Here is a 15,346-nt window from a genome sequence, read left to right as displayed (position 1 = left end):
GTGAGGGCCTTCTCAGCTGGGCTTAACACACGTTTGCCAAACGAATGCAGTGCAGGCAAGATTGGACTTGTCTGCATCCTTGTTCAGGGGCAGGGGAGCTTTCTCCCAGGGAGCTATCTGGGCCAGGTGGCTGGACACCCCAGCTGGGGTTCCTCCTTGAGTTTACTCTGACCATGATTGTTCGTGGGGAGAAACGGCGAGCAGCTATTTTGGGAGACTGCCAGGCAATGGCATCTGAAGCTCCCCCCGCCTCAGGAAGACACTTGGTACTGCACTTATCAGCCACCTCTGCAGCCTCCAGAGAAGCTGGCAGGGGCCTGAGCTGGGGGCTCTGATTAGCTGCTTCTGTGCTCCAAATCTGCCATGGACTCCTTGTTCTGAAGGATTTTTAAAAAAGTTGTTAAGTGAACAAATCAGTGACATCAAGTGCATGCAGGATTTTTGTTTCAGTCTTTAAAAAAAAAAAAACCCTACTTCTTACTTATTTTATTAACTAGCATCTATGTAGCACTTCCGGTGTCTTGGCTGTTGTTCTAAGGGCCATACGACTGTTCAGTCATTTACTCCTTATACCCTGTCTCCGAGGTCAGTGATGTTACTATCCCCATTTTACAGATGGGGAGCCTGCGGGCTCAGATTTGCCCGAGGGTGTAAGGAGCAGAGCCAGGCACCGCACCCAAACAACACAGCCAGGGCTGCCGCCTCTTCACCACGCCATCCTGCAGTTCAGAGGCTTCATTCTGCACCCCTGTCCATCTGCTGATTTTCAGAGATGTTGCATGATTGATGGGCAGAGCTGCATCAGCCTGTGTGCGACTCAGGTGGCTGCTGGGTCTCATTTATCCCCATCCCTGGTTCCAGCCCATGGAGCACCTGGCCCAGTTAGTACTAGGGAGGCAGCGACTTCATGTAACGGGTAAGAGCTTGGGCAGATGCACTTTCTAGCTGTGTGACCCTGGGAAAATGACTTCACTTCTCTGAAGTCATATATGTAAAGGTGGTCATAGCACAGAGCTGGGCACAAAGTGCTCAACACATAACAGATTAATATTATCAATAATATTATCAAAAGTGACCATCATTGAATGAATGCATTAGAACAGGGGTTGGCAGGCTTTTCCATAAAGGCCCAGACAGTAAATATATTTTGGCTTTGCGGGCCAGTCTCTGTAGCAAATACTTAACTGTAGACAAAGTAAACAAACGGGTATAGCTCTTTTTCCATGAAACTTTACATGGACCCAAATTTATTGATATGGACACAAATTTGAATATTCACGTGTCAGAAGGTGTGATTTGACATGTCACAGGCAGCGGGCTGGATTTGGCCTGTTGCCGTAATTTGTCGGCCCCCCTGCAGTGGACTGTAAGCTCGCCAAGGGGTTTGTGGGTACTTGGTTTGCTGCTGTAGCCACAGTGCCCAGCATAGTGCTGAGCATGTAGCAGACACTCCATGAAGTTGTATTAAATGAATGAATCCATTTGTAGACGTGGGTCTTGAGCTGGCCCTTTAAGACTTGGAGGTGGAAGGAGGGAAAAGAACATTCCGGATGCGGGGACAGCCAGAGCAGAGGAATCAGGGCTGTGTCAGTGTGTGTCCCTCTTTGGCCCAATGAAGCCGTCGGTGCTTGGTGGAGACACCTGCGCAAGAAAGCCAGCTATAACTGAACGTTTAGGGGTCTGGGGTGGGGAAGGAGGCTGGGCTGGGGGTGGATGCTCTCAGAAGTTCTTCCATTGGGTTATCACACTGCCCCATCCCTGAACTACCACCAGCCTTATTTTTAACCCTGCTGACGAAAGAAAATCTGATGAAATCAAGAAGGGTGACTGATCCCTGCCCCGGTTACTGTTCCCTCCTCCCCCCACCCCCGCCGCCCGCCGCCCCAGTAGGGGCAGAGCCATCCTAGGAGACCCTCCCCAAGAGACATGAAAGTGGTCCGACAAAAAGAAATGATCCCTGCCTTCCCCTGGCAGGATCTAGCTTCAGGAAGGGATCCTGGTGCTTGACGAGAAACACTCAAGGCTCCTGAGGAGGGAGGGGGGGTTGAGCAAGCTGGGAACTGCCCAAGAAGGAGCTGGATTTTCTATCTGTCCAGTCCATGCGTCTCAAATTTTACTGAGCAGTGGAAGCATCTGGAGGGCTTATAAAACAGATTCCTGGGCTCCTTCCGAGAAATTCTGATTCAGTAGGTCTGGGGTGGAGCCCCCAAATTTGCATTTTCAAGAAGCTCCCAGATAATGAGGGGGCTGGGGGGGTTGCATGGACCACCCCGTGAGTGCCGCTGGACTAGAAGAGAGCCCCCGGACAGCAGCAGTTTGGCCTGCCCTTCACTCGGTGAGCTGCCAGATATACCCCATCAAGTCTGCTCGGACCGAGAATCTGGAGAGCCTTGAAGGCCGTGCTGAGTAGTTTGGAGTTTGTTTTCAGCACGACAGGCAGCCTTGCAAAGATTTGCTGCAAGAGGTGAGGCCTTTGGATGTATGGGTTAAGCAAGGTGCATGTAATCGGTTGTTGTGAGAGAGCCTGGAAGCAGGGAGGCTATAGCTGGGAGTGGGGGTCCTTGCAGGAGGAGTGATGCAAAGATGGAGAAGGGGCAGATTCAAGATCTGTGGGGGAGCAGGAGAGACAAGAGTTGGTGGTGGTTGTCTCTGAATATTGAAAGATGAGGAAGGAGTGGGTGGGAGACACTGGGATTCCTGGCTTAAAGGCTGGGGAGCCAGGGAGCCATTCCTGAAGTCAGAAGCATTTTAGGGGGACGCTGATAAGGTATTCAGTTGGCCAGACTGATGGATGCGGTTAGAGACATGTGCTTCCTTTGAACCCAGCGGCCCTCATTACCTTGGGCTGCGTGGCTACTTCCTGCTGACCCTGGGGCTGGCTGCCCTGCAGGGTCCACAGTTGATCCTCCAGAATCTTCCAGGGCTCTGTGTGGAGGCTGCCATTCTGGCCTGAAGTGTCCCACAACATGGCTTCCTAGGGCACCAGGAAACAAGCCTCCTCCAGCTCACATTACCAAAAAAGAACATTTTCTTAGTTTGAAGTTTTGCCAGCCCTTTCCCTCCTCCCTCAACCCGGGGTTTCAGGTTTCCAGGGAAATGTCTTTGAAAATTTAGATCTTTGAATCACACATATCCATGTACAGACAAATCTGAGCCCGGGGATATGCATGGACCACGCTTGGTTTTGATGTCACAATTGTCACCTTCTTTCTCCTCCTTCTTTTTCTCCTCCCCCTCCTCCACCACCAACCACTACCATCATCACCATCACCACCACCACCACCATCATCATCACTCAGCCCCATCCTGGGCTAAACACTTTCATATGTTGCCTCTCAATGGTTTTCACAGCAGCTCCAGGGTGGGAGAATTCTTATCCTACAGATGTAGAAATTGAGGCACAGAGAGGCAAAACCACTCACCCAAAGTCCTGGAGTCCCAGTGGGGTTGGGACTAGGGGGAGGTGAGTGAGGCGAGTCATACAAGTGCAGAGTCTGATCTGGACTTTATTTAAATCTCGTTCATAGCATGTTCATCAAGGATAACTTTTGCCTTAATTTTGACTTTTAAAAATACTGAATTAAAATATTATTTATCTGGATTAGTGAGTTTTTTTGGTATCCCTCCTAAATGTTGAGCCTGAGGTGACTGCCTCACTCACTCACCCTAGCCCAGCCTTGGCAGAACCAAGATTGGAATCCAGGGCTGCTGAGTTAAGAATCCACACTCTTAACTATTTTTTGTGCTACCTCGTATGTTTACATGTGCACATGTGCATTCATTTATGTATTCTTTCATTCAGTAAAATACTCTTTGTTCAGTAAACATTATTGTGGCAGTGGAGAGGGCAGGGGCTTAGGGATCAGTCAGTTCTGGGTTTGAATTCCACTACTCATTAATGAGTGAAGAGAGAGCCTGTGATTTAGGGCATAGACTCTAGATCCCAGAATGCCTTGGTTTGAAACCTTGCCATCACTTGCTGGCTGTGTGGGTTTGGACGGAATCCTTAAAACCGTCTTGTGCCCTGGATTTCTCCTCTGTAAAGAGGGCTGACAGTGATAGTATCTGTCACATAGAGTTATTGGGGAAGCTAAACGAGTTAATCTCTATAAAACCCTTGGCATGTAGTCAGTGCTTTGTAAGTGTCAACTGTTATTTTGCATCCTTGAGTAAGACACTTGCCTGAGACTCAGTTTCCCCACCGGTGAAGTAGGGACAGTAAACACTACCTCCCAGGCACTTTTTAGGATTGTAAGGGAAAATGTAGGTAAAGGGCCTGGCATGTGGAAGAGCTTAATCTTATCTCTCTTAATAAAGTTCATCTCCTAGTTCCGTGTGAGAGGCACACACACAGATCAACTCCCCACAGAACTTAATCATCTGCACATGTGGACACTGATTTGACCTTTCAGTTTCCCAAAGACTCAAAGCTCTTACCTCTCTCGGGGCCTTTGCACATGCTTTCCCCTCTACCTGGCTCACTGTCCATACCTCACCTCTGGTGGCCAACTGATGTGTCAGTTTCAGGTCTCACCTTAAATGTCGCATCTTCAGCTTTCCCTGATCCCCCACCTCCACTGCTGATCTATATCAAACCTTCCTGTTGTGCATTTTCATTGTGTTCTGTACTCTTCCTTTATGGCCCTTCTCAGAATTGCAATGCTTAGTTAGTTACATTTTATTAAATAGTTTTGGTTGTTTTCTCCCAGCCTGTCTCCCTCACGTGACAGTGCGGGCAGGGACTGGGCTTGTCTACAGGAATTTCCATCCTCAGCTCCTGGCACATGCTCCAGAGCAGTGCAGACTCTGGAAACATCTTGCCTGGCTTCAAAAATCCCAGCTCCTGTGCTTAATGACTCTGTGACCTTGGGCAAGGCACCTACCCTGCCTGTGCCTCAGTGTCCTTTTCTGTAAACTAGGGAAAATAGTAACAGCACCAGATTCCTAAGGCACCATGATGATTACATGAGATAATCTTCATCATTCCTTTAGAACGTACTTCCTTTAGAACAATGCCCATTGGTAAATGGGGCTGTTAATATTTTAGCAGGTGCTGCTACGAGTTAGGATAGATTAAGAGCTGCAGCAAACATCCCCCAAATTTCAGGTGCTTAATGCAATATACATTTAGAGTTTGTTTAATGTTTAACCTTAATGCTTAAATGCTCCTCATCCCAATGTGGAACTGTGGGAGGGGGACTTTGTGCTATAATCATTTGTGGACCCAAGTTGTTTGCACTATGTTTCTTAACCTGAGGTCCACAGGGGATTCTGTGGACAGAATTCAGGGAGTCCGTGCACGTGAATGCTGCCTTAGGTTAGATTCCCTAGAAGCTGAGTCTGAGATGAGGATTCCCTTCCAGATGATTTCTGGAGGGAGTGCTCTCAGGAGAGGTGGGGGAGTGGTGAGAGATGCAGGGTAGGACAGGGAAGGAGCCAAGCAAGGACGTGGTCTTACCTGGAGTCCCGCTTCAGCCTGATCCCACAGGGGCTCGGAAGCCTGACTTGTACCTCAGCGCTGGTTCCTCACGTGGTGCAAGAGGGGGCTGATGGGTGTCATTAGTCATTGCTTGTGGGCTGCCTGGGTTGGAAAGGGAGCGTTGACCTCTGGAGCAAGGTGGCAATTGGTTGCAATTCTCTGGGACAGCAATGTGCCATTAGCAGCCAATTCAGCTGCTAGGAGTAGCTGCATTTGCCCAGCGAAGAGATCTGGGCAGGGCACCAAAAGTGTCTGCAACAGATGGGAAAAATCACATCTTTATGTTCTAGACCTCAGGTCTAGACTGAGGTCACCTGGGATGGCCCGATCCTCTTCTTTCTGTCCTCCATTTCTCTCTAACCTCTCACTGAAATTTAACATTTTCTTCAGTTATGGAAGTAGGCAATAGATCACGGTAGTGTTAGTATCTGTGACTTTGTCACCAGTAGAAATCACATTTATTTCCGTGTTACATTACTGTTGTTGCAGGTATCCTTACAATACCCTTTATGCTAATCTGTACTTTAAAATTATGGTAGTTAATAATAACCTGCTGGATATAAAGAAGGGTACACATTATTATATTACAAATTTATTCCTTTAAATATTTTGGTAACAGTATGTCAATACAATTGTGTTCCTTTGTAATCCTATATAATTTATGCATTTTAAAATGTTATTCTGAGGTGTCTATAGGTGTCACCAGATGCCAATATCTGTGACACAAAAGAGGTTGAGTACCCTGTCCTGGGGCCTTGGCCTCCTCTGCATTTTACCAGCAACAGGGGGAAAAGAGAGGTCATAGAGGATTGCAGGGGAGGTTATGGGCCAGGCCTGAAAGTGGCACAATCACATCTTCCTACAGTGCATTGGCCAGGCCTCTGAGCGCACCTAACTGCAGGGGAGGCTGGGAAATGTAGTCCATCTGTGTGCCAGACAGAAGAGGAAATGGTCTGGGGAGTGCACAGCAATCTGGGCCACAGGGCTCAATAAAGTGAATGAAAGTTCTGTCCAGGGTGTCTCTGTGGGTTGGGGAGGAAGGGCACGGATCTGGTTCTCCAGAGGGATCCTTAGTCTCCGCCATGTTGTCTCCTTAGGACAAGCCACGCCAAGGCCAAAGCTGAGGCAGCGGAACAGGCTGCCCTGGCTGCCAACCAGGAGTCCAACATTGCCCGCACTTTGGCCAGGGAGTTGGCGCCGGACTTCTACCAGCCAGGTAAGGCCAGCAGGGTGAGGACGGGCAGGGTGGGGTAGGGGGAGGTCCCAGGGGTGGACACTTTTTCTTTGCTTGCTGGAAAGCTGAGATGCTCAAGTGGGTTCACAAATGCCTGTAAGTTCTAGAAGCTGTGGGGTGTGGTGCAGGCACGGGATGGGGTGACACAAGGGGACTTATGCTGATTGTGGTGGGGTATTAGAGGCTCCCGCCTACTCCAGCTTGTCTCTTCTCCCTGGGAAATGAGGCTGCAGAGTAAGGAGGACCTCCAGCTCTGATACAGACTTTGCACTTGGATAAAGTAATAGGAGCCCCTCAGGGTGGCAGATTGGTTCTCTCTGAATTGAAGGATTTTAAAGTGAGTGACACGATTAGATTTGTATTTTCTAAACATTCAGGCTGTGGCAGGGAGACCAAAGGGAGACAGGGATGGAAGACCTCTGAACACAGATCTGTGCCTGGGAGAAGTTGCTTCTGGTCACAGTGCGCCCCCTGCTGGTCCCAGGAAGAGTGACACTGGCAGGCTGCCTCCGCCTTGAGTGGTTGGTTGTAGCAACAGCTGTCACGAGGTGCAAGGCACTAAGCTCAACATGCCATGCATTTTTAAAAACCTGATTAATCCTTCTATAAGTATTTATGAAATAGGTATGATTGGGCCCATTCTTCAGGTAAAGCAGTGGAAAGAGACCAGAGTCATCGTTAAGAGCAGAAACTCTGGAGCCAAATTGCTTGGGTGCTAGTCTTGGCTCTACCCTTGGTCAGCCGGGTGACTTTGGGCAAGTGATTTCACCCCTCTGGGCCTCCTTTTCTTCATCTGTACGTTGGAGGTTAAATAATACCTTTGACAGCATGGGGTTATTAAAATGATTAAATGAGTTAGTGTTTGGAAATGGCTTAGAACAGTGCTTAGCACTTGGTGGATGTAGGTCGGTGCTGGCTGAGTACATACATGAGACTCAGTGGGGTTAAGCGGCTTGCCCAGGGTCACCCAGTGCTGGGATTGGGGTTTGAATTCAACTTCTTCGTGTGGTCCCTGGCAGGTCCAGAGTATCAGAAGCGCCGGCTGCTCCAGGAGATCCTGGAGAACTCGGAGAGCCTGCTGGATTCCCCCGACAGGACCCCTGGAGCCGCGGGCCTCCCGGAGCGGCCCCGCGAGAGCCCGGAGCTGCACGAGCGCGAGACTCCTGGGCCCGAGGGTGGCCCCCCGTCGCCGGCCGGGACGCCCCCGCAGCCCAAGCGGCCCCGCCCGGCCACGGAGTCCAAGGACGGCCTGCTGAGCCCGGGCGCCTGGAACGGCGAGCCCGGCGGCGAGGGCAGCCGGCCGGTCACGCCGTCCGAGGCCGCGGGCCGCCGCAGCCCGGCGCGCCCCGCCAGCGAGCACATGGCCATCGAGGCGCTGCAGGCGCCGCCCGCGATGTCGCGGGAGCCCGAGGTGGCGCTGTACCAGGGCTACCACAGCTACGCCGTGCGCACCGCGCCGCCCGCGCCGCCGCCCTTCGAGGACGAGCCCGAGCCCGAGCCCGAGCCCGAGAGCCCCGCGGCCGACTCCGCGCCCGCATCCCCGGCCGCCGCCCCCGGGACGGCGTCCCCGCCCCGGGGCCCCGAGCCCGCGCCCGAGAGCCCCGCCAAGCTGGAGCCCAAGCCCATCGTCCCCAAGGCGGAGCCCAAGGCCAAAGCCCGCAAGACAGAGGCCCGAGGGCTGACCAAGGCCGGGGCCAAGAAGAAGGCTCGGAAGGAGGCAGCGCTCGCAGCGGCGGCCGAGGTGGAGGTGGAGGAGGTGAGGCCGTTGGCGGAAGGTCAGGTTCCCCGGAGGTGGGAGAGCTGGGGGGAGGATGCGGGCGCGGGGAGATGACTGGGGAGGAGGTGATGGCACCGGAAAGGGCAGGGGTGGAACCCCAGCAGGGATGTGGACTCAGTCAAGTGCAGCCTGATTCACGGTTACACAGCAGAGCCCCCCATCTTGGAGCTAGGGGCTGGCCTTGTACCCACTGTCGCGGCAATTCCTTGGAGAAGGAGAAGGCCAGAAATCCTAAGCAGCTGGGAGGGGGCAGCTGGGCGCACCTGCCGGTAAGGGGTTCTAGGCTGGGCACCTGTGGCGTCTGCTACAACGTCTAGGAGGGCTTTCTGGGGGGTGGAGGAGGGGCCCAGTGGGGGAATTGTTCTGAGAGGCTGGGAGCTAGAACTCCAGGGCCAGACACTGAAGCTAGGCTCTGAGGGACGGACTGGTGTGGCCCCAGAGGAGTTCCGAGTGGGGAAAGCCACGTTCTTGGGATCCAGGCCCAACTCTGCCCACACTTTCTTGCCCCTCTCTGGACCCTGAGTATTTGGTTAATTATTTCCAAGCATCCTGTGAGCTCTGACGATCTGCCCCCGTGCTGAACACAGCAGTGAGCAAGCGGGGGGTGGGGGGGTGGGGAGTACTCTCCTGGGGACTCAGGCAACCTCTCTCCACTGTTCCCAGGTCCCCAACACCGTCCTCATCTGCATGGTGATACTGCTTAACATCGGCCTGGCCATCCTCTTCGTTCACCTCCTGACCTGACTTCGGCCACCAGGTGCGGCTGGGAGGAGGGGGTGCGAGCCCCTGGGTGATGGGAGGAAGGGCCTGCTACCTACTGGGTATCTGTCCTGTGGTTAATTCCGGCCCAGCCCCCAAGAGAGGCAGGGACCCAGGGTGTGGATTTGAGAGATCCTCTCCCCAACACACATACACACACACACACAAATGCACACCTCTCTCATTAGCTCAGCAGTTACAGAACACCTGATCTCTGTCAGGTGAGCACTGGGGGCTTCATTCATTCATTCATTCATTCATTCACTAACTCAGTCGTTCATTTAACCGCCATTTACTGAGCAACTGCTCTGTTGGGATATAGGAATACAGCAGGAACTCCCTCCTGCCCTAAGAAATGGTGTGAACATGAGAGTAAACCTTTGACTTATGGCTCATTGTGTAAAAGTCTTGCATTTCAAAGGTCAGGCAAGATAGTTCTTGACTCCCTCCCCCCAGATCCCCGCAGGTCTACACTGAGGTCCCCTGGGATGGCTGGATCCCATCTTCCCTCTGTCCTCCGTTTCTCTCTTGCTCTCACCCTCCACCCTCTCCCTCAGTCTTCTCCTGAGACCCTGCTGTCAGTCAGTTGGTTCCTCCTATTGATTTTCTCTAGAGCTCAGGGGCTGGGTAGGGTCCTGTGAAAAGGAAGTGGGCTGGGCTGAAGGAAGGTGGCCCTCATTGGTCTCAGGGTGAAGATCTACAAGGTAAGTAAGATTTTCCTTCTGCTAGAACCAGCCTGCACACTGTAATCCTGGGCTTGGTGATGCTAGCAGAGTTTTGCCTCTTGCCCCACCCCCAGCCCTCCCAAGACCCCTGTTCCTTGATCCTAGCTTAGTGTGGGCTGGGAGTGCCTACTCAGTCCCAGAGGAGAAGGAGAAGAAATCCCTGTCCTGTCACCGGGTGAATAACCAGTGTTAGTGTGGTAGATGCTGCCCTGGGAGTGGGCGCTGAGCTCGGTGGGGTCCGTGTCTCGTAAGGGATGTGGGAATGATTGTGACAGGGACTGCCAACTTCACGGCCTGGAGGACGGAAGGAGGTGAGCCAGGTGGCAGTGGGGAAGAGGAAGGAAGGGAAGAGCGTACCAGGCAAAGGGAACAGCACCTGCGAAGAGGCAGAGGCGGCATCCAGAGGGTGCCTTGTGAGGGCCAGGGGAGGCCCCTGGGACTGTCTCTGATCCCACTGAGTCAGAGCCAAGGGGCAAGGCTGCCTTGGCGGGGCTAGGGGAGGCAGGTGTGTGTTGGGGGGGAAAGATCTTCCCCCACAGTAGATCAGGCCTGATGTATGAACCCTGCTTCGAGCCTGGCTCAGCCTCTGCCCACCCTCCCTCCCTCCCCACCGCCTCGTCCCCTCCCCTGACCCTTTTGCTGTCTCTTTGTAGAGCCAGGAGCTCCTGCTGAGGACGCATGGACCCATCTTTTTGCAGTGCCAGGCAGGGCGGCTGAGGAGGACTGGACTCTGGACCTGGGTGCCGGGGGTCCAGCTGGCGTCCCCACCACAGACGTTTAAGGAGGCGTCCCATGGCACCCATGCCAGATGGCCCGTGGTGCCCAGAGGAGCAGAATGTGCTGGGCGCCCTCCGGAAACTCTGCACAGCGGCAGGGAAAGCCCTGGAGGCAGAGCCCTAGGCCCTTGGACTCCCTGATCTACTCTGTCCCTCATCCTCATCCACTGCCTCCTCACCCCTAGGTCACCCCTAGGTCACCCCTCCCTGGGCTTTTATGTGTTTCAAGAGAAGTCACCAAGCCCGGATATTAATATTAAACCCCAGCCCCTTCTTTCTACCCTCCCTTGCTTTATTTTAACCTCTGGCTGCTGGGCTGAGGCCTCCCAGGCAAGCAGAGGGAGTGGGGAGATCCCTGGAGCAGGAGGGGCGGCGAAGGACACGCGCTCAGACAGCGCACGGACTCCTGTCGCAGTCCGGACCTGCCCACACTCTGTCTCTTGCTTACAGGTATTCTGGATGACAGTAGAGGAAATGGACATGTTCAGTTTGAATCTCCCAGGATACAGTGCTCCTGTCTCCTCCCATCGGTCCAGTCAGCTTCCCTTCTGGACCAATAGAAGAGGGGAAGATGTGAGGAACTGGGGCCTTAGGCTGGGAAGCCGCTGACCAGGTGGCCAGGGGGGAGGGGTGGGAAGAAGGGCTAAGGGCAGTTAGGGTGGCCCTGTTTCTGAGTGTGCCTGAGCCTAAGGCTGGCGTTGCACGTGGGGCTTCCAGGATGCCGAGGGTGAGAAGGGGTCCTGCAGGAGCCCTGGGGCCGGTGAGATGAAGCTCCCAGAATGCCCTGTGAACTGGTCTGTTTGCTTCCCATCCCAGGAGCCACTGGAGGCTTAGGGGAGCATAGCATGGAAGCCCAGACAGATGTCGCTAGGGCGGACTCTCAGGCAGGTGCTGAAGACAGGCTGTTAGTCAACAGGCATGTCCCAGGGAGGGAGGAGCAAGTCCAGGGCTCCCACTGGGCACAGTCTGTGTGACAAGCCCCTCGGCTTGCTTGGCAGAGATGGTATTTGCATGTAGCCCATTACAGATGTTTGGTACCACACTGGTTCTCCGTGTCCCAGTGCTTGCTGGGGGTGGGTGGAGGCTGAGGACTGTGCCTCTGTCCCTGGGAGGATGGAGGGAGGGTTTTCCCTCCCTCCATCCTCAGAGCCTGGGAAGGACAAGGTGATGGCATCCAAGCAGAGCTGGAGGGAGCAGCTGCCCTCCCACCTTTGTTTCTTTGCTCTTTGGGGACTGGGGGATTGTGACCTGGCCTCCTGAGGGCAGCTCTTCGACCTGAAGTTTGCTTCTGATGGGGCCAGCTTTCCCTTCCTCCCTCAGTACTTGGGAACCTTCCCTCTGGCTTCACACTTGCTGTTTGAAGCACCACTGGGGCCTTGAGGTTGGAACCTTGGACTGCGTTTCTGCAGAGAGGAGCCCGTGGGTTTTCCCATTATCTAGGGGCTCGCTGTCTGTGTGGGGGCTTTTCAGGACTCCTAGGGAATAGGGGGGTGGGGGTGGGCTGGGGGCACTGCTCAGGGCTGACAGGCTCCAGGCCTCGGCTCTGAGATCGTGGTTCAAGGATTTTGGTCTGGCTCAGGCCTGGGGATAAGCCTTTGGCTGCCAGAACTCCGGGACCTTGTTTGGGGGCTGGTGTTTGGGGTGAGGGTTCAGGAAGCTGCCATCTGTGCAAATAATAAACCTGCATCTGCTCACAGGCTCCGGCTGAGCTACGGTGTCTGCTTGTGGGCCCAGGATGAGGGGTTGGCTGCAGGAGGAGGCTGGGGACCCGGGTCATGCTGGTCCAGGCTCTCTCTCTCTTAAAGTTCCCATAATACCTCCTGAGGAGCAGCTGAAGGGCTTCAGTTCTGGAGGGTCCACCCAAAGAAGGCCATAGAGCTTCTAGGGTAGACTCTGAGTTTCTAAAGCAGACTTCCAGAAGATTCCCTGAGCAGCCTATAGCAGGAGGAAGAGCTTACCTTTTGAGATCAGGCCTCCCTGGGCTCTAGTCCTGCTCAGCGTACTTATTTCATGTCACTGAGCCTCAGTCTTCTTATCTATAAAATGTGGGAAATAACACTGCCCCCTCCTGGGGTTGTAGTGAATTTAGCATTGTTGAAGCTTATGGAAAGCCCAGCGCGCAGCGAGCGAGCCGTGAGAAGTGGAGACTTCCCGCTTTGGGGATCGTATTGCTGCTGCCCTGAAGTACTGTCATCGGTCCTCTCACAAGTCTGTTTGCATTTTGATTGAGACCCCGGAAGCCCCAAGGGGGCAGAGATGATTCAAGCCCCAGTCACAGGATGTCTCAGTCAGAGGGGGGACCCAGAGGCCATCCTCATACTTTACAGAAGCTCAGAGAGGAGAAGAGACTTGCCCAAGGTCACACAGCAAGTAAGCGGCTGGCAAGCAGTTGACTTGTTTGCGGGTGAGCACTAAGGTTCTGTCAAAGCCAGCAGCCCCCGTGAGGTGACTGGAGGGGGAGGGTGCCTCGCGCATCAATAGGCTTGAGTTCAGGCAGGTTGCGGTGTGGTCTGGTGTCACCACAGACTTGTTGTGTGCCCGTCATTCCCCCTTTCTGTGCCTCAGTTTCCTCTTTTGAAAGGGAGACCATAAATCCTGTCCCACTGCCTTCTTCATGTGAGAATCAAATGGGTGATAAAGATTTTCTAAACCCTGGAATAAGCCAGGGGTGCTTATCAGGAAGGATGGTTTTGGAGAGACCACAGGAAGGATGGAGGGGGTGGGAGTGAGGAGGAGGGAGTTGTTCTGCAGAGGTTTGGATAAAACCCACCAAGGGAAGGGGCAGGGGTGGGCAGCCAGCCCAGTTGGCTGGTCTGTAGACCGACTGTGTGTGTGTGTGGGGGGGTGCGCGCGCACATGCCTCCACGTGTGTGTAAAGTGGGGGTGTGGGGTGGGGACAGGAGGATGGCTACATTAGAACCACCTTAGATGGTTTGAATGAAAGCTCATTACTGAGCCCCTATTGGAACCTCGGAGTCAGGTTAAGGTTGGGCCCAGTCAGGCGCCCCCTGGTGGCTGAGGCATAGCACATAGCCTAGCTGGTCCTTTTTCCAGCTGTGGCCGGCAGCAGCTCTAGCAAGTTTGTCCCATCCTCTGCCAGGTCCAGGATCCTTTTAAGGTGTCTTGTGCCATGGGGGAACTTAAAACCACCTCGTGGACATGGCCAAGGCCAATAATCACTGACCACTGCCTTGAGGTCTTGGCAGGACTCTTCTAGGGCAAAAAGAATGTGGGGCCGGCGAGCCGTGCGATTCAGATTGAAATGGATTTGTGGCCAGATGGGAATTTTCATAATCTCCGATGAACTCGCAAAGGATCTGGCTGTGCTGCAAGAGATGTAGGCCCAAATGATGACCTTCGGAGGCTTCAGGCCTGAAAAAGTGATACGGCTGCTGCTATCCCACGCCTCCAGTGTCCATATTCCTGTGTCCCGACACTGGTTGGAGCTCACCTACAGCCTCTCGGGACCTCGTTGTGAGGCAGCCTTTGTCTGTGATGACTCTCCACTGTGAGGCTGTTGCTATATTAAATTCTTTTCTTGCAATAAACCTTACTTTATAGGCGTTGTCATCGGGGTCTTGTGAGTTTTCTTTAGCAATCAAACACTGTCTAACTGCCACCATTAGGGCAACCTTATAGATTGTATTAATTTTTCTATTGCTGAGTAACAAATTACCCCAGACCTAGGGGCTGAAAACAACCACCTGTGTATCATCTCACTGTTCTTGTGGTTCAGGAGTCTGGTCTGTTTTAACCGGGTCCTCTGCTCAAGGGCTCACAAGGCTGAAATCAGCCCTGAGATGGGCAGAGGGAGGCCCTGCAGTCTGAGGCCAGGCCTGGCCTCGGGTTCTCCATCTCCAGGCAGGGCTGAGGGTGGGGCCCAGCCAGCTGGAGGGCAGGATCTCCCACCCTAGGCTCCTCATTCCCCACTGGCCTCTGAGAAGGAAGAAAGGTACCTCTCCAGACAGAACAGCAAGAGAGGCAGAGCGGGTGTGTGGAGCAGGGGTCCAGCTGGAGATAATGACAACACACAGTGTCTCCCAGTCCTCTCTGGTCGCAGAGGGAAGCAGCTGATACACTCATCCTCATCTGGGCATTTGTTACTAATGGTCAGCCTTTAAAAGAGAAGTCTGGAAAGAGCAGTGCATGATCCAAAGGAATATTTTGCTCTAATGAGATTTCTCGTATCCACAGGGGATCTATTTTTTTGGTCAGGTGCTCCAAGCCAAAGTAACCCCTTTTCACCCCGACCCAGTGAAAGAAAAATAATTACCCACCAGTTTCACTTTCTCGCAAGAGAGAACGATATTAGCAACGTGGGGCCAATGGTGTTCTGAGTGCTAGGATCATGCTAGTGTCATCTAGATCATAGCCAGCACTTTAAATTAAGGGCTATTAATATCACTTGCATGCGAAGTGTTATTATATAGTTTCATTAAATTGTTAGAACCACCCCATGGAATCGTAAAATTGTTCAGAGAAAGGGATGAAGGGTATGAGTGGAGGTGAATGACCTGTGTTACCTACTTATATCTATCTGAGCTGGATTCAAATCCATAGTCTAACCTTATAGCCCAATTTGGCTCTTAACCATTC

At 53.2% G+C, this 15,346-nt stretch overlaps 1 protein-coding gene across 1 annotated transcript in view; it reads left to right on the top strand.

The window, feature by feature from the left end:
* JPH2 (junctophilin 2) overlaps positions 1-12,060 on the top strand; it is a 57,481-nt gene extending 45,421 nt beyond the window's left edge. Inside the window, exons 3-6 of the mRNA XM_072944275.1 lie at positions 6,577-6,695; positions 7,733-8,469; positions 9,154-9,247; positions 10,628-12,060. Of these exons, the coding sequence (XP_072800376.1) occupies positions 6,577-6,695; positions 7,733-8,469; positions 9,154-9,234 (937 nt within the window). The 3' untranslated portion in view covers positions 9,235-9,247; positions 10,628-12,060. The remainder of the gene's footprint in view (positions 1-6,576; positions 6,696-7,732; positions 8,470-9,153; positions 9,248-10,627) is intronic.
* The last annotated feature ends 3,286 nt before the right edge of the window (positions 12,061-15,346 follow it).

The sequence above is a fragment of the Vicugna pacos genome, chromosome 19, assembly GCF_048564905.1.
Source record: "Vicugna pacos chromosome 19, VicPac4, whole genome shotgun sequence".
NCBI lineage: Eukaryota > Metazoa > Chordata > Mammalia > Artiodactyla > Camelidae > Vicugna > Vicugna pacos.
This window is presented reverse-complemented; position numbering and strand designations above follow the sequence as displayed.